The following is a 20,643-nucleotide window of genomic DNA, read 5'->3' on the forward strand; positions in this document are numbered from 1 at the left end:
ATTAAAAGAGCTTTTCTGTGAGTGTATATTTTGCTTGTGTTTGTTTGTTTGTTTTTAACATCTTTATTGGAGTATAATTGCTTTACAATGGAGTGTTACTTTCTGCTTTATAACAAAGTGAATCAGCTATACATATACATATATCCTCATATCTCCTCCCTCTAGCGTCTCCCTCCCACCCTCCCTATCCCACCCCTCTATGTGGTCACAAAGCACTGAGCTGATCTCCCTGTGCTATGCGGTTGCTTCCCACTAGCTATGTATTTCACATTTGGTAGTATATATAAGTCCATGCCACTCTCTCACTTCATCCCAGCTTACCCTTTCCCCTCCCCGTGTCCTCAAGTCCATTCTCTACGTCTGCATCTTTATTCCTGTCCTGCCCCTAGGTTCTTCAGAACCATTTTTTTTTTTTTTAGATTCCATATATATGTGTTAGCATATGGTATTTATTTTTCTCTTTCTGACTTACTTCACTCTGTGTGACAGACTCTAGGTCCATCCACCTCACTACAAATAACTCAATTTCGTTTCTTTTTATGGCTGAGTAATATTCCATTGTATGTATGTGCCACATCTTCTTTATCCATTCATCTGTCGATGGACACTTAGGTTGCTTCCATGTCCTGGCTATTGTAAATAGTTTGCTTGTGTTTTTAATCTAGGAGTAAATTAAGTAACGATACCTAGATCCAAATATATAATTTGAGGCTTCTGATCATCATATTTTGGAAATATTTTAGTATTTAATATCGGCTTTAACACTAATAACAAATATTTGTATACAACGGCATCACGGCATGGTAGTCTTATTTAATTCTACTCTTATTCCTGTGAGTTAGAAATTATTATAATCTCCATTTAACACCAGAGGAAATAGTCTAAGATAATGCTTACAGTTGGTGATAGAACGGTGCCTGAAACCCAGGCTTCTGATTATAAATCCAGTATTTTTTCCACTACTCTAGGCTACAGATATAACTAATTTACAAATCCAAGCGATTCACATAAGTTCACCTCCCAACCTTTTTTTTTTAACTTTGAAATTCATTTGTATTTTCATAATTATGGACAAAAATACAATTATAAGATTAACTGCAGGAACGATAGGTAAGAAATGACAATGTGAATAGAGCGTGGTAGTAGAGATCAACTCCCAACATTTTAATTACTCATTTATTTATTTATTCTCCAAATATTCTGTAAGCATCTGTTTTGTGGCAGTTTCCTCAACTGTAAAATGGGAGTAATCATAGTACCTACCTCATAGGCAACTGATGTGAGACCTGAGGTATAAATTGCTCTGCTTGGTTTTTGATAAAACTCAACTATTATTTTCCTGATAGAAACATATACAGAGTATAGTAGGGGCATGTATTAGATGTGCATGTGGGAGTGAACATGAAAACAAGATTAAAACATGAGCTGACTAATGATATTTCTTAACAGGGCGATGGTAAAGGGGTGGTGGTAAGTTGAGGCAGTGGTGATGAGGGCAAGGAGTGGTGTGAGGAATATTATTTTATATATTCTTGGAGAAAAAAATGTTCACTTCTTCATTTCTTCTCCAAAAAGAGTAAGAATGACAGATAGATAAATGTAGATGGATAAACTATGTAAATTTAAAAACCGCATTTTAGCCTATTTGAAAAATGTAGCAAAGTGGTTAATAAATTGAGCAATTGTATGTATACTGACCTGCCCATGGAACTTTCTTTTACTTTCTAAAACTACATCATTCTTTCGTGGCTGCACTAGTCAAGGATGAGATGATTATCGAATTATTTTATTTAATGTTCACTAAAACAGTATTTCTTAAGCTGTGTTCTGTAGAACGCTGGTATACTATTAATAAATCACAGGAGTGGAAAAATAATTCAGATTTTTATAGAAGCCACATGACAATAATAGCAGTGGCAGATAATGAAGCATCTTTTAGTTTTTCATTCTGAGTTTAAATCATTTTCTCTAAAATTTTGAAGAAAAAAGTTATTAATATACATTATATTGCTTGATACTTTATCATCTCAAAAGTTTCAGAACCTATGAACTAAACAATGTTAGATAAGCTAAGTTAGGGGAAAACTGAGAAAAGATTGCTGGTACTAGAGCAAATAATGAATACTGGTCTTGAGTCTACCACCAATCAGCTACATAACTTTGGAAAATTGATTACCAGCTGTGGACCTCAGTTTCTTCTCTTTTCTTTCCTCTATTTTGACACATAATCTTTTATAAATGAAATATTTTGTAAAAGCCCTGCCTGCTCATCTTTCCCTCTCCACCCCCAACCCCATGTGGCGTCTCTTGCTACCTTAGACTCCATGGAGTCTGTTTGAAAACTGGACCTAGCTGATCTTCCAGGTCCCTTTTGGTTTTTACTGTCTTTGATTCTGGCTTGAAATCCTTAAACAGAATTAGTGTGATGCAGAATATGGCTGGGTCAGGCCAAGATCTTAGCATCTGTGGGCAGTCATGTTGTCTACAAATTTTTGGTATTCTTTTTGTACTGTAATGACATTTTTTTTGGGGGGGGTTGCTATTCCTTTTATTGCACTCAGATTTTCAACAATCCGTGTATAACATATTTGGCAGTGATGATAATAAAGTAGAAAACCCCATTCTTCCCCATTTTTCAAGGAAGTTTCCTGAATCAGATACTGACAGGAACAGGGGAGAACAATAATGGCCTGGGGTTCCTTTGGGAAGGTTGTTTTTACAAACAGGATGAGTGCAGAGTAGATGAGCTGAAAAACAAGGGCAGAATTCTCATTCTGGATTTGAATCTTTAATTGTAAAAGCAAACTAAAGAATGATCATTTAAAAAATACTATTATAATACTCCATAATAATAATACTCTATAATAATAATATAATAATATATAATATAATATATATTAATATATAATTAATATATAATATAATTGATAATATAATATAATATATAATAATATAAAATATATAATAATATAATAATACTCTATAATAATAAACCTCAATTGTTTTCTGCCATTATTCACTTTTGTATACATTCTCATGAGATTGGGACAGGCTTGTAATGACTTTTTATCACATATATTTTACTAAAAGCTGCTTTAAATTATTTTTGGCATTATATAAGCAATTTATCAAAATATTTAAACAATTCAAATTACTTTGAATTTCAAATTACTCAGCAGTGTAGGTTTCTACTGCCCCTTGGTTCATAGTTAAACTGAAAATTGATTTTTAGAAAGAATTCAAAGTATGTATTATTTATTACCTTTTATTTACTTAGATAACATCATCATGACTGAACAAACAGCTAAAAGAGCATGTTAAAATCAGATATTCTGAGAAATGAAGATAATTTTAAAAGAATAGACTATGTAAATATCACAGCTGTCAGGGCTTTGACTATCCTGAGCAACTTTTCTCCCCCCTCTTCCAACGAGAGAATATTTTATTTTTTGCAACTAAATAATAAAACTTAGTTCTTTTATGTTTTTCAGTGCTTTTGTTCCCATCTGAATTTTCATCAGTGCTTTTTTTTTCTGATCTCAGAACTAGTCACACCAGGTCACCACAGGCCTGCATTCAGTTCTGGGACACACTTTATGAGGGATGCAGACAAATTGGAAAAGAGAGTGACTGGACAGCAAGGGGGCTTGAAGCCATGTAATTTAAGAAAAGGTTGAAGAAAATGGAGATTTTAATCTGGGAAATACCAAGGGGGAAGAAGTGGTCCAAGGGAGCTGCCTTTGCATTTTTGAAGAGTTGTCATATGCAAGAGTAACTAAGGGAGTTCAGCACAGCCTTAAGGGGCAGAATTAAAACCAGAGGGTGACAACATATTTTAGAGCTGCCTCTAGCAGTGAGTTTTCTAGCTCTCCAGGTGCATGAGCATAGGCTGCAGACTACCCTCAGGGCACTGGAGGCAGGATTCAAGCTACGTTTGCAGAGTTAGAATAAATGTTGTCATTTTCAAACTTGAGACACTTCTATATTTAATAAATTTCTTTTTTAAAATATTTATTTAATTTAGGCTCCGTTGGGTCTTCGTTGCTGCACGCGGGCTTTCTCTAGTTGCGGTGAGCGGGGGCTACTCTTCGTTGTGGTGCGCAGGCTTCTCCTTGCGGTGTCTTCTCTTGCTGCGGAGCACGGGCTCTAGGCGCGGGGGCTTCAGTAGTTGTGGCTCGCAAGCTCTAGAGCGCAGGCTCAGTAGTTGTGGCGCACGGGCTTAGTTGCTCCACTGCATGTGGGATCTTCCCGGACCAGGGCTCCAACCCGTGTCCCCTGCGTTGGCAGGCGGATTCTTAACCCCTGCGCCACCAGGGAAGCCCCATACTTTCTCAATTTCTCTGTATAACATTACCTTCCCTTTCTGCAGTTGAGTGAAATCTTTACTCTCCTAGTATTTTCTTTATGTGTGCAACACCATTCTTTATTGTTGTTTAAGATAAAAGTCAGTTCCTAACATTCATATTGAGTGATTGGAAAGTTTTTTCCATTATCTTCCTCCATAGACTGTGAAATCATGCCTTTATTATGAAACTACAACCAATAGGAACTCTGACCTCATGATAATTGAGAGAATATAGTATTTTATGATCTCATTAGAACCTTGACATGTATGTGTGCTGTATGCGCACTATCTTGTTCATAATTTTTCTTGTAGGATTTTTTTATACCATTTAGGTTGTGTAGATTTTGGTTTAGAGAGATTTGATTATACTGACAATCACTTATTTTCCTTTCATTGAGCTTCAAAAAAAACATTATTAAGTCTTAACAACTTCAAAAATTTCATTGTAATACTCATATTGTAAATATGCTAAGGAAAAATAAACTTTTTCATTCTGAGTTCCTAATTTTAAGGACTTCTATTTGTTCAGGTCATAATTCACTCCTCATGAGCAAAATTTCTAAGCAGAAGAATTATATGAAAGAAAATGTTTTTGTAAATTCATTTCAGAAAATAACAAGAGGTGTTTAATTAAATCTGACTTCTCTGAACGTATAGATTTAGAGTTATTTTCATTAGTCTATTTACTTAGTAAAATTAAAAGTTTATGCGTTGAATGAGAACCTGGGCTTCATTTTCTAAAGCAGTTTTTCTAATACAAACACTTGGATGAAAAGTTGTTAGGAAATTTGTTAAGTGAATTTAGGTTCTACACGAATTTTACATCATCAAATTTGGAAATAGATTGCCATCATTGAATTAGCTTTTTTTAAACAAAGTGGGTAAGTTTACTGAGACATTCATACACTTTGCTTTTCCATAACTGTCACATATAAAGTCTCAGTTGGAACTTTTCAACAAAATAATATGAATTGGCTAACATGATTGTTGACACACGATTTGTGGGAGTAAATATCAGGCAAAATTCAAAGAATTGTTGAGTGTGGACAATACATTTAGAGATACTTCATTCTTTAGAATTCCACAGCCATGGCCGGGGGCCTGGAAAACATGGACTGCATCTCAGCAGAGTGGAACACTCATGACAACTCATCTTTTCAGGACTTTTACGGTTTTAAAAACTCTTTTGAGATAGTCTTTCCTCGTGGGAAGATTAGGGGATGGTAGGAGGTCGTCTTTAGTGATTCTTCCAGCTTTAAATTTATATGGTTCTTACCTTAGAGTTTAAAGATTTGGATGTTATGATAGGTTTTCTTTTAACTGTCTTGCAAGGGCATGTTCGATTAGAATTACTGATGTGTTCAGAATATTTTCCCTGAATATCTAAGTAATATTCGTTTATCATTTTTCTGTGGCTCTTTAGCTTTTTGGATAGCCAGCAAAGCTAACGGGTTGAGACCAATTGATTGAGCTTTACTCGCTGGCCTCAGAGCGCTCCTTCAAAGTCCGTGGACTCTTTCTCTTGCGCGCCCCCTTTCTCCAAGAGGTAAACAAACGACTGCGAAACCGAAGGCTGGCACAAATCCCTGTCTGTTTCTGGAGAAACCACTCAGAGCGCATGCTCCTCCGGTGATGGGTCTGTAGCGCCATTTTCATATGGAAGGGACTGCTCTCTAATTAGGCACGCCGGTAGGGCACCCTGCTTTAAAGTTGTTTGAGCTGTACGAGAAGCCTCACAGAAACAAGTCAAGGGCTTCTTTGAGATGAACCACTCCCTGCAGCGCTTCAGCTAAGACTGTGTAAAGATATTCTTTTGTGATAATTTTCCCCGTGGACAAGTGGCCCTCTTCCCTCTCCCCTATTCCCTCCCCTCCCACCCCCCAACCCCGGCTGGCCTCGCTCCTCCGCCCCGCCCCCCTCCGGGACCAGAGCCACATAAAGGTTAGGTGTTTGTGATGATTTTGCGCCCACAGCGGCAACCCAAATGAGAGGACGTGGGGAACCGGATGGGAACGTTTTACCCAGTGAGAACAAAGCACAAGTTAATTCAGAGTCCAATATGTGTAGAGGAAACCAGTAGGTGTTCTTCTGAGCTAGGAGGTAGGGCTTCTTTTTTTTAATAAAGATAGAGATCCGTCAGTGGTGAGGATGGGAGTTGGTTGAAAGATTAGCTATAGGTAAGGTGGGGCACGGAGTTCTGAGATCTTCAAGAGTGTGTGTGTGTGTGTGTCTGTGTGTGCACGCGCGCATGCAAGAGTTTAGAAGAACAAGGGTGAGTGGGGCTAGAGAGGTAGAGAATGAGAGAGAGAGAGAAGAAAAATCTGGACTAGGAAGGCTAAGTGGGTGCAGAAAACGGAGGGGCGGGCTCATCCTTGCCTGCGAAGCCGCTGCAGTGCCCTCCGGGACCACTCCCAACTCCACCGTTTCATTCATAACTTTCTGGTCAGGAGGCCCCGCCCGGCTCCTCATGGCCCAGGGCCGCGTTTCCTGTACAGCAATTGGTGGACGGCAACAAAGCCTTAGCAACCGGTTCTTAGTGATCCGCGGGGCGCTTGGTAACTGGGGCGCTGGGCGGGCGCGGAGAAAGGAGCGGCGCTGTCCCTTTAAGGGATGGCCGCGGAGCCGTGAAAGTGGAGGGGGCTGAGGGAGGGCGGGGAGGAAGGTCCGGGGGCGGGCCCAGGGGGAGGAGGAGGAGGAAGAGTTGCTGCTGAAAGAAGGTGGCGAAGGAGGAGCCGGAGTAGCTGCTGCCAGCCGGCGGGCACCAGAGTCCTGCCCGCTGCCGCACGAGTAGCCACGGGCGCGATCGGGGCCAGAAGTCTCCTCCTCCATGATCCCTTTGGGAGCCGGGGGAAGACTTTGCCCGGCCGTGAGAGCTGGTCTGCGTTTCCCAGGCGCGGCGGCGGCGGAGCAGCGGCAGCAGCCGGGTCCGAAGCGGAGCGGCCACGGACCGGGGCGTGTGCGCCCCGCTCGGAGGGTGCTCGGGTTCCCCACGGAATGTCCCCGTGGCGCCCTGCGCGCTGACCCCCCAGCCGCCTCCGCCGTCGGCGCCTGCTGCCTCTCTCGGGCGGGCTCGGTGTTCGGGACTGCAAGCTTCCCCGCTCCTGGGCAGTGGGGAAGCCCCCGGGGGCGGGTGACCTCCGCTGGCCGGGACCCAGCCCTCCCCCGTGCGTATCTCGCTTAAGATGGCAGCGGAGTCAGGGGAACTAATCGGGGCTTGCGAGTTCATGAAAGGTGAGGAGCAGCCGCCCCGCATCCTCCAACCCTCCCTCGCCCCCAACTCTTTTCACTTCTCGCCCCAACGTCCCAACCACTGTCTCTGGCTTCTTCCTGGGCCCCCAGCGTATTGCGGTCGCTGCGCGGGCTCTCGTCGCCTCTCGGTACTATCCTCTCCCCGAGGACCCCCTGCTTCCGGCTTCTCTGTCTTTCTTGCGTCCCTCGTTCCCTCTGCAGCACCCTCGGAAGGCCTCCCCGCCCGATAATGGGACAGCGCCGGCCTCTGCCGGGCTCCTGCATGCAGTGGCTCGTGCGGATCCTGCTCCGGGGGATCCTTTCGGTTGCCTTTATCCTACTACTGCTGGACTCGGTTTTCGGGACATCTCCAGACACACACCCCGTCTCTCCTCCCTTCCTCTTCTTGAAGTCTCCGGAGCTGCAGGGGAGAGGCTCGCCTCTGGCCTCTCCCTTCCCCTTCCGCAGCTGCTGAGGTCTGGAGATTTCTGAACCAAACTTGCATCTCCAGTGCTACGGGTACCCTCAGCTTCTACCTGCTCCCTCTGGCCTGAACAAGGGGGATATGGGAGCTCTGCCCACCGCTGAGTCCCTCAGTCGGGCCCTCTTCTCGCTTCTCTAACTGGTATGCTCTTGGATCTCTGTCGCTTTGTGGGAGAGATCAGGGCTCTGCAAGAATTCCATGTGTTAATGGGGTCTTTAAATAATGGGTGGCGGTTGTTATTTTGATCTTGTTGCATTAGCAACCCCCCCTGCCCCCAGCTTCCCTACTTCTCATATGTTTTCTCCTGTCTTTTAAACTTGTCTTTCAGATCGGTTATATTTTGCTACTTTAAGGAATAGACCAAAAAGCACAGTAAATACCCACTATTTCTCCATCGATGAGGAGCTGGTCTATGAAAAGTAAGTTTCTTTCTTTCTTTCTTTTTTTCTTTTTTTTCTCAACCATTTAGTTTGTTGGCTCTTTGGTGAGGAAATGCTATGCACCTTTATGGCAGTTTTATTCACCTTCCCCCAGTGGTGCAAGCAACAAATCCAATTTCTTTAGGCTCAGATGCTTGGGGAGAGGTGCAGGGAAAGTTAACATAATTTGAACCTATCGTCACCTCATTCCTTTTAGACCTCTATCTGTATTAGTTCTTCCTACCACCACAATAAACAGCAACCGTAGATTCCTAACACTCCCCAGAGCAGGACCAGGGAGACGCACCCTCTGTCCTTGCCAGATTCTGTAGTAGGCCTGTGAATCAGTCATGGAGTATTTATTGGAGCACCTACAGAGTACAGGGCAGTGTGTGTATTATAGGTGCTTCAGCTTTACAGTTCACAAGGCTTCTGTTGTATCTCAGGATGTCTGTGTTTGTGCAGCTCATATTTGAAAAGTGGGACACACTTAGCTGGAGATAGCTGTATCCAAGCCATATCTATGAGTAAGATTTTATCAGTGTGGTAAATTATTGAGTTATTTTATTTGGGTGCCCCAAGCTTCAGAGTATTATTATTTTTGCCTTTGAGGAAGTGGTATAGAAGTGCTAATTTACATTCTTTGTTTACTCTGCCTCTGTGGGATTAGGATTTGAGAGTGTAAGATACAAGTAGGGAACTGTTTTCTGTGAAAGACCATTGACCTACAGGAAAAAGATATCATATAGTATAGTAAAAACTTAATTAAAGAGAGATAAATCTCTACTTAATAAAAGCAACATATAATAAGGAATAAGAAGGCTGAGTTGACTTAATTACGTCCTTTTATTAAAAGAGCTAGTGTTTCAGAGTAGTCCAATATATTCTAACAAACATTTAATTTTACTTCTTTGTTTTCTTTATTAATTAATTAATTTATTTATTTTTGGCTGTATTGGGTCTTCGCCTCTGTGCGAGGGCTTTCTCTAGCTGTGGCAAGCGGGGGCCACTCTTCATCGCGGCGCGCGGGCCTCTCACTATCGTGGCCTCTCTTGTTGCGGAGCACAGGCTCCAGACGCGCAGACTCAGCAGCTGTGGCTCACGGGCCTAGTTGCTCCGCGGCACGTGGGATCCCCCCAGACCAGGGCTCGAACCCGTGTCCCCTGCATTGGCAGGCAGATTCTCAACCACTGCGCCACCAGGGAAGCCCACTTCTTTGTTTTCTTAACCAAACGTGCAATTAAATGAACATAGTTAAATGAACCATAGTTACTTAGTAAGCTTCCTAGGACTTGTCCTGTTAAGAGGGATTTTGGCAGTTCTGCCAAAGGATTTGTGGGTACCACCAGGTATTGGAAGAGTGAGAGTATTCTCGAACTTCAAGAGCATATCTTTTATTTGAGGGAAAACATTCTTTAATTTCACTTCATCATAGGGATTCTTGAAACTGATGTCTTCAGGACATTTCTCTTAGTGGTGCTGGGAACAGGATGCTTCTTGAATGGCTGAAGTGAAAGTGGGAATGAAAGAGCCCTTTGCTGCTGCTCATGAATGCCCAGAGTTGCTGGGCGAAGAGGTTTAAATCCCTGGTGTCAGATTACAGCTCTGCTCCTAGATAGCATGGAGTCCTGCACTGCCTGCTCCCTGACCTCTGGTACCTGGATGATGTCACTGCCAGCAGTGTTTATGGAGTGTTCATTCTATTGTTGCGAATGTGCATTGTTGTCGCCCTCTTTTCTGGGTGTAGGGTTTGGGGACCTCTCATGAGTCCGAGGGTAGGGACTGTGTATATGCCATTATGCTTAATTCTTCAGTGGTGTGCCCGAGGTTAATATGTCACCGAACACGCTCCAGGCGTTGAGGTCTAAGTTGCTTCTCTTGGGATTGCTAGACGGTAGATCTAGCAGAAAATTACGTCTAGTCAACTAAACACAGCACTCAGTGGTTTTTTGATTCTAATATTGATATATGAGGAAAATTTTTTGTGTGATTTTAATGTTAGTATTTTAGGATAGGGCTACAAATCACATTCTTCTTATATTGATTCTACTGTATTTCTGGTATCCTGTAAAGAAAGACTTGCTGGAGAGACCATCCAATTTATATTGTGAGTTTGATGTCATTCTAAACTACGATGAGGACTCCAGTCTGGGCGGAGTGTGTACTTCTTTTTGTTTGGGGTGCCTAACTACTATGCCACAGTAGTGGCTATGGTTCTGGTCACCCACAACTCCATTTTTTTGTCACCTCAACATATTTCGCAGGGCTAGAGGATGTAGTGACTACACGGATGGTGGACGCATATGTTACCTTCAAGGAGCTCCAAACCTGCAGGGAGAAAGACAGGACTGCAGTGAGACAGAGAGAAAAGATAACTGCCATAGAGTAACATAACCCCTGTGCTGGGAGGAATTCATGGGCATTGGGGAGCACTTCTGGTTGAGGGGTTCAGAAAAGGCTTCATGAAGGAGTTAAGACTGGCTTGAGGGATGGACAGAGATATGAGAGGAGAGATCCCAGAAGTGGGAACAGCGAGGATGAGGAGGGAGGCTCTGGCGTGTGTTCAGGGAATAGTAAGACCTGCGATTTGCCTGGTGTGTGTACAGGTTCAAGTGGGGCTGTGTGATATGAAGCTGAAAGGTCAGCTGGGCAGACTGAATGCAGCATGGTATGCCATGGGACTCTCTTGAGGATCTGGGGGCAGTCCAGGGTATGACTGGACCTATGCTAACTGCAAATAATGGCAAACATTTATTGAGCATTTAAATGCATACCAGATGCTGTTCTAGGTGCCCCACAACTATTAATTTACTTTATGTTCACAACAGTTTTGAGGCAGCTACTATTACCATCCTTAGTGTGCAAACGATGAGAGTAAGGTACAGAGAGGTTAGGTAACTTGCCCAAGGTCACAAAAGTAAGAAGTAGCAGACCTGGAATTTAAAACCAAGCCCTCTGGTTCCAGAGTACATATATCCTCTCTCAAAAAATTAATATGATGCTATCATCACTTAAGATGGATTAGAGAGGAGGTAGAGCCCACTTAGAAAAATTCCGAAATGTTCAGTGGGGAGAAATAAGTGCTTAGATTAGGACTGGTGGCAACGGTGGTGGAAAGAAGGGCTCTGAATCCATGTGACTTGGCAACAGATCAGGTGGGTGGGTTGGTGGGGTGCTGAGGAAAGAGAGGGGTCAAAGAAGTCTTTAAGACAGCCTGGGTCATGGTGAACCTGCTGGGGCCATTGACTGAAATAAGAAGTAGGGCAGAAGAATTGGCTTGTGGGGAGATCAGGCATTCCATGTTGGTCAGGTTGGAATTAAGGAATTTAAGGGATGTGCACGTCAGTGTTGGATATCACATAAGTTTGAAGTCCTTAAATTTGGGAATTTTCCCCAAAGAGATGATAAAGCCGTGAGAATGATGTGATTTCTGGGGAGAAAGGGAAAATTTCAAGGCCTGTATTTCATAGGCATGACCAGGATAAGAGGAGCAAGGGAAAGAGGTGGAAATAAGCGGCCAAAGAGGTGGACAAATGCTGAAGGAGAGAGAAGAAAGGGGAGAGGGACAGAAGTGGTGCAATCCATCCCTTCAGCTCCACTTCAGGGAGGTATTGAATGAGAGAGACTATAAAGCCCCTGAAGGATGAGTAACATCTGGGTTCTTCTATGGAGAATGGCTTATGGTGAGGAAAACCTTGACTATCATATCAGATTGTATATGTCTCTAAGGAAAGGGGAATATTAGTATACATAATCACACAGGGCCTTGTACAGCCCTGTATCTGTGTACTTATTTGCTGAATGTATAAGTGAAATACTGCCTTTCTGGCTAAATTATCACCCTGGAAATGCAACTATTATTTTTGAATCAGGAAGTAGACTCTTTAAATATTAGGCTGTGGGCGTTCTGGACACAGCTGTGTTTTGTGCAGATGTTTATTTAGTTATGGAAAGACATTAGTGCATTATGATTGAAATGGCAAGCTTCTGAGAAGCTGGTGGAGAAAATTTAACAAAGTGGCCTTATGAGGTCAGGCTGTCTCTTAGAAATGATAGTCTGAATTTTCTCCTTGATTTTTAAACAGAATTTATCACATTAATATAAAGGCCTGAGCAGTTTTAGTAAAATGTGGTTGATAATAAGCATACGTTTGTCCTTGGTTTATGATTTCACAGATCAGAATTAACATCAGCGTATAGACTAACACACTTGTGAGAAAAAAATAGCCCCATAAAAAGGGAGCCTTTCAAAGATTTGTCTGTATTTGATTAAGCTACAAATAATGTACAACCCTCCAGAAAGGCTAGTTCTTTGGTTTTGGAATTGAGCCGTGTAATCTAAATAGAGGCTTACTTTTCATAACTTGGCTCAAATTTTTTTGGCTCAAAAGTTAGCAAAATCAAATACGTTAATTGTTTTAACCTTTGTGTGCCCCTCTTAATGGTGATGGGTGTAGGGTTGGATGTTTATGCATAGAAAGCCAGTTTGCTATAAAGGAGAGTGTAAAAGTCTTGTCCATTTTCATTTCTTCTCTCCTTGTCTTTGCAAAGGAAAGGTATTGAAAATGCAGGAGAGAACCCTTCATAGTCATACTCTGGGGACTGAATATTAAGCAGTTTCTGAAACGATTCAAAGGATTTCACCAAATGTTTTAGCATGGAAGAATGAGCAGCCTCTAATGAGGACTAATTAGCTAACTTGAAGATTTAAATAATTTAAAATGTTCAATTTTCATTTAAACTTTATTAAAGCAGCCGGATATTAATACAACCGGGAATTTTTAGATAAGTAATTTATAGAAGAATGATTTCTTTTATGTAGCCTGTAGCATAGGTTTGAGTTGAAATGCGAGCCTAGGACATCTTTGAGAGAAATACAGAAAAACTTCTCTTGCCCGGAAATACTTGTGGGAATGGATATTTAGGTTAGATAGAGGTAGGAAGAAACACTTTTGGTTTTTCAATTTTTATTTTAAATTTAATGTAGGTTTATTTAACGGACAGCTGAATGCCATCTAAGCACATGTATACATACACAGATATGTGATCTTATATAGAGCCTTGGGGCCATCATTTGGTACCTTAGCTTTCATTATAAATTGCTATGATATAGACAGATATTTATAGTCCTGTGACAGGCAATGTTCTATATCCTTTATACACATTAACTCAATCTTCAGAGCAACCCTAGGAGTTAGGTGCTATTATTGTCACCACTTTATAGATAAGGAAACTGAGGCCCAGAGAGGGTTATGTAGAGCTTAAGGTCATTGAGCTAGTAAATTTGCCCTGAAGTCTTGCTCTTATGCTTCCAGCAAGTTCCCAGTTGTCCTGAGCCTGAGGTTGGTGGGGAGGGTGCAGAACAGCTTTGCCCCTCCCTGGCTCACGTGGCCCTTCTAACTTGGGTGGTTATGGCTTTGGCAATAAATGTGCTGCTGACGTTGTGTGCACAAATTTGTGCGCAGGCTGTATCTGGGAATGTGTGATAGTAATTAAAATGTTTTTCCACGGCTCCACTTTTGTGGCTGTAATTTTGCTTTTTCTCCTTTCAGTAGACTGCCCCGCCTAAAAAGGAGAGAGAAAGTAAATTGAGTTAATTATCATTATATATTAATAGGAGAGATGAGAACAAAAGAAGCCCAGTTTTTATAAGCCTGTGAAAACTTTTTGCAGGCTGTCTGGTGAAATGTTCTTGCTGCTTAACTGGTGTAACGTAAGATGTAATGATTTCTGTATAGAATTCTCCTAAAAACTTGGAAAACTCTTTAGCTTTTAAACGATGGTATAGGTTTCTACTTTCTTCCCCTTTTCTCCTTCCTCCCATCCTAACCTTGCAGAAATAACCCAGTATTGTTCAGGGCCACTTTTTCCACTCTCTGTTTTGAACACATGAGTTTTAGGCGTGTGCTTCCTGTGTACACAACCAAGAGTACTATGCTGTGTACGTGATAAGGAAATAGACATATCTGTATACATTCAGTGGTCAGTTCTTAATTCCGTGACCCACTGGAGTCCACTGTTACTTTCAGGATATTGATTTATTAAATATTTGCTGTTTTGACCTCCCAGGCATTCACAGTGGGTAGTCAGTCTCTGCTCTTCATAAGGACAAATTGTTACTCAGTTCTTTCAGTTTGCTTGAGATAAGCCTGGTGAAAAGGCAAAATTTAACGGAGGTGCTGAGGACTCAGTTAAAACTGACAGGGCTAGTCTTAGTCGGGCAGCCTGAGAGAGGGATCCGAATGGACTGTACAAGAGTCCATTGAGGAGCTGTCTGCCGTCCAAGTTCTTTGTCGGCCAAGTCACCACAGGGCGGCTTCATTATTGTGTTTGAAGTAGATCCCTAAGACATCAGATGTTCTCATTTGTCTGTTCATAAACACATTCCAAAGCTGAAAGTAAATGACCTTTACTTAGCCACAGCTTAGTACACCTTTGTGCTTAAAAAACAAAGAAAAAGAAAAAAAGACTCTTGACACATCTTTTTGGGAAGTGAAAAAAGCAGAATTTGAAAGAAAGTTGTAAGTGGTTGGAAATAGAGGAAACTTCACATTTAGATGGGATAGATTTTGGCGCAGAGCACTGTGCTGATGCTTTGGGGACACACAGATACATAAAGAAGGAAGTGGAAACAACACATTGCAAGGCAATATATGACAAGAGCTGTAAATGTACATATTAGAAATCTAAGAAAGGAAGAGATATAAAGCCTATGATATTTGAACTAGCTTTTGAAGGGTGTGTAAGAGCAAAAGAGTAAATTTTATGATCTCCGTGAGGACGAGTACTGCCCATTTTTGCTCACCACTGTATCCCTATACCCAGCACAGTGCCTGGCATAGAGATGGTGAAATTTTAGCTGAATGAATGAGTGAGTGAAGAAGGAGGAAAGAAAGAAAGATTTCAGTGTTGGGGAATAGCAAGATTCTGTCAGGTGAGGCAAAATACTTGCAGTGCAGAGAGGTCACAGGTGAGGCTGGAAACATGGTTGGGGACTGGCCTATGGAAAGCTGTTTGGATCTCAGTTCTGCTGGTTTATGAATGACAGGGAGACGGAGCAGGGCTCTGCTTAGGGCAAGTACTCCCATGGCTGGGAGGTGGGGTGTCTGTTGTCTGTGGCCAGGCTGGTTTATGGTTGTAGCAATGGGAACAGAAAGGCCCGGTGGGGGAGAGGCTAGAGAGGATGGAGTGACTATATTTGGGACTGACCAGATGAGGGGGTGGGAGAATTGAAGGTTAAGTTCAAGGTTTCTGACTTGGGTGATTGGGAGAAAGGGACACCTTAAAGTAGGCCATGTCTGTAAATCAGAAGGGGGAGCTGCCTTTTTTGTTGCCTTGTTTTATTTTGGGGATGGCGAAGAGAAGTAAAAAAAGGGGGGGTGTCTATAATGAAAGTAGAAGAGGAGTCTTTGTGTTTTGTGATCTTTCAGCAGAAAATAGACAATGTCTGCCCTGGATATTTAGATATTTACTTGTTTAAAATCTTGAGAGGTGGGTGGGACAGCTGATCTCAAGTTCCTTTCTGGCTCACTGATTTGAGTTGGGCTTAAGTGTGGAATTCACTGTTTCTTTAAAAAATTTTTTATATTTAAAAAGTTGGTTTTGTTAATCGACTGAATACTTCCGGGACCACCAAAGAATCAGATGTTGAATGAGAACCATCAAAAATATTGCCGTATTTATTAAAGGACGTAACAGTCCCAGTCCTCGACAACTTGGAAACATCTGGTAAAGGATCACGATTATTTGTGATTGATAGGGAATTCCTTTATGGAAAATAGTTTGTGTGAACTAGAGTTTTTGAGAAAAATGTTTCATTTATTAATTTATTAGTTTAATATTTTGGTCTTAAAGACGATCACGTCCTATTGACAAATTAAAGAATTTGCTAGTTTGGACTTCTTCTTTTCTTATAAAATTTAATTTTCTTTTGAGAACCAGAAAAGATGGTTTATTTCAGATTTGCTCTCCTTGATAGATATACTCTTGTAATGCATTTGTCTTGTCTGGGAATGTGGCATTTCACTGGGGCAGCTTCTACAAAGAGTTAGAAAATCACATCTTAAAATATCAAAGCAATTTTGTAATTTATGGAAACCTTCCTAAAATGAATGTACATTTTTGCCTTGTTAAAGAATTTACTGATTATGATTTGCTTTTTTTTCTGTAATATTCAGACTCTATTATTATGAATACATTGGTTGTACAGTTTCACTGTAATTCAGGGATAGTTTTAGGAGCTCCTAAGGAATAAAGGGATCTCTGCTTATGTAGCAGATGGTGCCTGCCTGCTAAATGTCTTTTGTCTTTTAGTGGTTTTAATTTATTCAGTCAGTTTTTGTTGATGACTACAATGAGCACTTTCTAGGTGATACTTACCGTTGGGTTAGCTTTTGACATTATTATCAATGTACCAGCTGCCAATAGCTGCCTCCTGCCTATGATCTGTCTGATGAGTCTAATATACTATGGGCATAGGAACTAGATATCACATTTTATACAAAATAAGGCTAAATAGACTCCAGGTGAGTCTGAGAGTGTCTTATAAACATCGCTAAAGGACATGGGTTTGTGACAGGCTTTAGAAGAAACAATGTGACTTTGTTTTTTGGCTTACTTGTGATTCTCACTTATATTCCAGATTGAGATTTCTGAATTGGGGATCCTTGTATAACCGATTTCTTATTCTATACATTTATCTTCCTTTTAAGAGAGTGTGGAATATATACAGCATTTATATTAGTCCTGGTAATCAAATTATTGATCATCTGCAGCTGAATTAATCTGAAATGCTAAAAACATTTTATTTTTTTCTAAGTGTGTGATAAAGAAACGGGTTAAAGGTCTCTTCTAGGGAACTGTGAATAGTGGGCTTTAAAATAGTGCCTTTCTTGTTCTGCCAGATGCTTTAACTAGTGTCAAATGTGTTTTATTTTATATGGCCTATAGCAGATTGCCTACAGCTCTAGAAAACCCAAAAGTAAAGGTTTAGAATGATTTTAACTTGGCAAAACTCTCAGATAGAATTGAAGGGGCTGCTAAGCAAAAAAGGAGTTGGGATGGCGCTTAGTTGGGGTGAGTCTTTTTAGATTGGGGGTTACTTCTGGAGCAGGTCACATTGGGAGCAAGCCAGTAATAAAGATGCAGGCCGTGGGGGAGACTGTGGAGGTGGGTGCTCCCAACCTCTCCCTGCTCTAGAGAGGCGGATGACCTCGCCATTCTCCATCGCCCTCACTGTCCTTTCCTTCTTAGGTTATTTTGTCAATTTTGTCTACTTAGTTCAGTTTTGTACCCAAAGCTAGTAAAATGTGATATCTGACATCTTTCCCCAGATTTGACCTGGTGTATAGCTTAGAAGGATTAAATGGAAGAAGGCGGTATTTTTGCAGATGAACCAGCCATGTCAATCTTTCATTCATTTGCTCAGTCATCTCCGTGCCAGGTGCTAGGGAGACATTAATGAGCAAATTTTAACCCAACCCTGTTCTCATTGAGTTTATAGTCCAGTGAGGCTTAGGGAGGCTATTAATCAAATATTTAGACATAAGACTGTTTGTAAGTTCTCTGAAGGAAAGACCTATGGTTTTGGAAGCACATAACAATGAAAACTGGCCTGCAGGGTGAAGGGGTGCATGTGCGTGTGCGTGTGCGTGTGTGTGTGTGAAGTGGGGTGAAGACGGAGGTGGGGGAGGGATCAGAGAAGAATTCCCTGAGGAAGTGTGACTGGAGCTGAGACCTAGAGGATAAGTGGGTGTTAATTAGGCCAGGGAGGGTAAAGTGCCAAGGGCCTGAGGCAGGAATTAAAAGAAACAGCTTGGTTGGAGCTTACTAGTACTAAAATGGGGGGAATGGTGCAAAATGAGGCCCCAAAGAGAGATAGGTAGGGGCTGCATCACCCTGGGCCTCACAGACAAGTTTGAGGGTTTTGGTTTTACTTCCAAGAGCTTAGAGAGGTAATGTGATCATTGTCAGGTTTTAGAGTAATTATTTTCCTTTTCAGGACCTCACTTGCTTTATGACATGTGAGGAAGGTTAGTCTTTTGTGTAAAGGGGATCAGTCCCCATTCTGTTTTTTTACGGAAGTCACATGCATACTGTCTGCATAGCCTTCTTTTTTTTTTTTTTTTTAAATTTATTTTTTATTTTTATTTATTTATTTATTTATTTTTTTAATAGCTACTTTATTTATTTATTTATTTATTTTTGGCTGTGTTGGGTCTTCGGTTCGTGCAAGGGCTTTCTCCGGCTACGGCAAGTGGGGGCCACTCTTCATCGCGGTGCGGGGACCGCTCTTCATCGCGGTGCAGGGACCGCTCTTCATCGCGGTGCGCGGGCCTTTCACTATCGCGGCCCCTCCCGTTGCGGGGCACAGGCTCCAGACGCGCAGGCTCAGTAGTTGTGGCTCACGGGCCCAGCTGCTCCGTGGCATGTGGGATCTTCCCAGACCAGGGCTCGAACCCGTGTCCCCTGCATTAGCAGGCAGATTCTCAACCACTGCACCACCAGGGAAGCCCTGCATAGCCTTCTTGCCTTCAATACCTGTCATTAAACAAAGGGGTTAATTTCCACTGCTTGAGAATGTTTCTGTGGGAGTGAATTTTAATCTTGCCAGTGCATTCCTGAAAAAGTTTTCTTTTGTTTACATTAGTTTGAGAGTCAAAGGGGGTGTTTAATTAATTGACCTGCTCCAAAGAGGGAGGTTACAGAATTACAGACCCTGGTGCTGAAGCTTCCTTGATATCATTTAGTCTGTCTTTTGGCTTTAAGGCAAAGCAGCAACCCATTTTACAGAAGCAGCAGCTGAAGGCTTAGGTGGCCCTTCTACTTGCCCCAGGTTAATAAGGTGGTAAGTGGAGAAGGGTTCCTTGTATTCTCAGTTGTGTATCTGGACTTTCCTAAAAACCTAGATAATGTACCAAAGGACAGGCGTGAGAGTTGATATTGGGATTCTCTCCTTCCTTTGTGATCTCAACAAATTTACTTACCTATGTAACGTAAGGTATTTACTTACCTTACATAGGTAAGTAAATAGTACTGATGTGAAGGTTCCTACCTTATGAAGCCGCTCTCTGGACTGTGGGTTTGTTTTCCGGCTATGTAGAAAGCATAGTGAATTTCAGGAAGAAAGCTGTGAGGTTCTTTCTATTCTCTGAGGAGACACTCTGAGGAAAATGCCTTCTGTACCTAGACCAAACACATTGAGAGGGCAGAGTGCATCAGATAGGGTGAGCAGCCCTTGAGAAACACTTGAACTGTTGAATGGTTTGTCCAGTATGTATAACTAGAGTCACAGACAATCTAGACTATTTCATATATATATATACACTATAATATATATAATATATAATATATATTATATATAATATATAAATATATATATACACTATAATATATAATATAAATAATAGTCTTATATAATGGCTAGGAATGTGATATGATAGGGTAATATAATATAATATAATATAATATAATATAATATAATAGCTGGAAAGAACTTTAGAAGCCATCTAATTCAGCATTTTCATTGATAGATGAGGATGTGGAGTCCCAGAGAGGCTAAGACATCAGCCCAGGGACTTTGAGGGATCAAGTTGAGACACGAACCCCTTGCTTCCCAATGGTCTTTAGTTTTCCATCAGTCTCTAGGTGACTGATGTGGAGCAGGAAGCTTCTTAGATGTGCAGCCTCTCTCCCCTAGGAGGTAGACATCAATGTGACTGTGGTTTGTTACACCTGAGCAAAAACTCAAGCTTGTACTTTGATCTTAGATTAATGTTTGCTGAGCATTTGAGGCCTTTTTGAAACGTGATCATTGTGAGTTTCAGCCATGTACAGGATCTTTATCATCAGTCTGGAGGGGTGCTGATAATATTTTAGTGATAGGGAAAATATTAGGTATAGCATATAGCCAGAGATCAGTGCTGATTAATTTCACCAAAATTTTGCACGTATGTACATACACACACATACACACACATCTCACTGTGCTTTGGAGGATACTGCTATCTTAGCATTTATCAACGGTAATTATGTTTACTTGTCTATCATTGGGTGGTGAGCTCCTTATGGGTAGGGACTGGTAGTCAGCAGGTTTTCAGTAATATTTGAGTGAATATTTGAGTGAATGAATGAATAGACGAAACATGTCAGCAGTGCTGGTAAAAAAT

The 20,643-nt window shown here is 41.5% G+C and overlaps 1 protein-coding gene across 2 annotated transcripts in view; it reads left to right on the forward strand.

Annotated features, from left to right (window-relative positions):
• Positions 1–7,045: 7,045 nt before the first annotated feature.
• Positions 7,046–20,643, forward strand: part of CDC14A (cell division cycle 14A) — a 179,173-nt gene continuing 165,575 nt past the window's right edge. For both annotated transcript variants that reach the window (XM_028163371.2, XM_028163370.2), the window contains exons 1-2: positions 7,046–7,576; positions 8,386–8,476. In XM_028163371.2, coding sequence (XP_028019172.1) covers positions 7,528–7,576; positions 8,386–8,476 — 140 coding nt within the window. In that variant the 5' untranslated portion in view covers positions 7,046–7,527. The remainder of the gene's footprint in view (positions 7,577–8,385; positions 8,477–20,643) is intronic.

Source organism: Balaenoptera acutorostrata, chromosome 1 (genome assembly GCF_949987535.1).
Source record: "Balaenoptera acutorostrata chromosome 1, mBalAcu1.1, whole genome shotgun sequence".
Classification (NCBI taxonomy): domain Eukaryota; kingdom Metazoa; phylum Chordata; class Mammalia; order Artiodactyla; family Balaenopteridae; genus Balaenoptera; species Balaenoptera acutorostrata.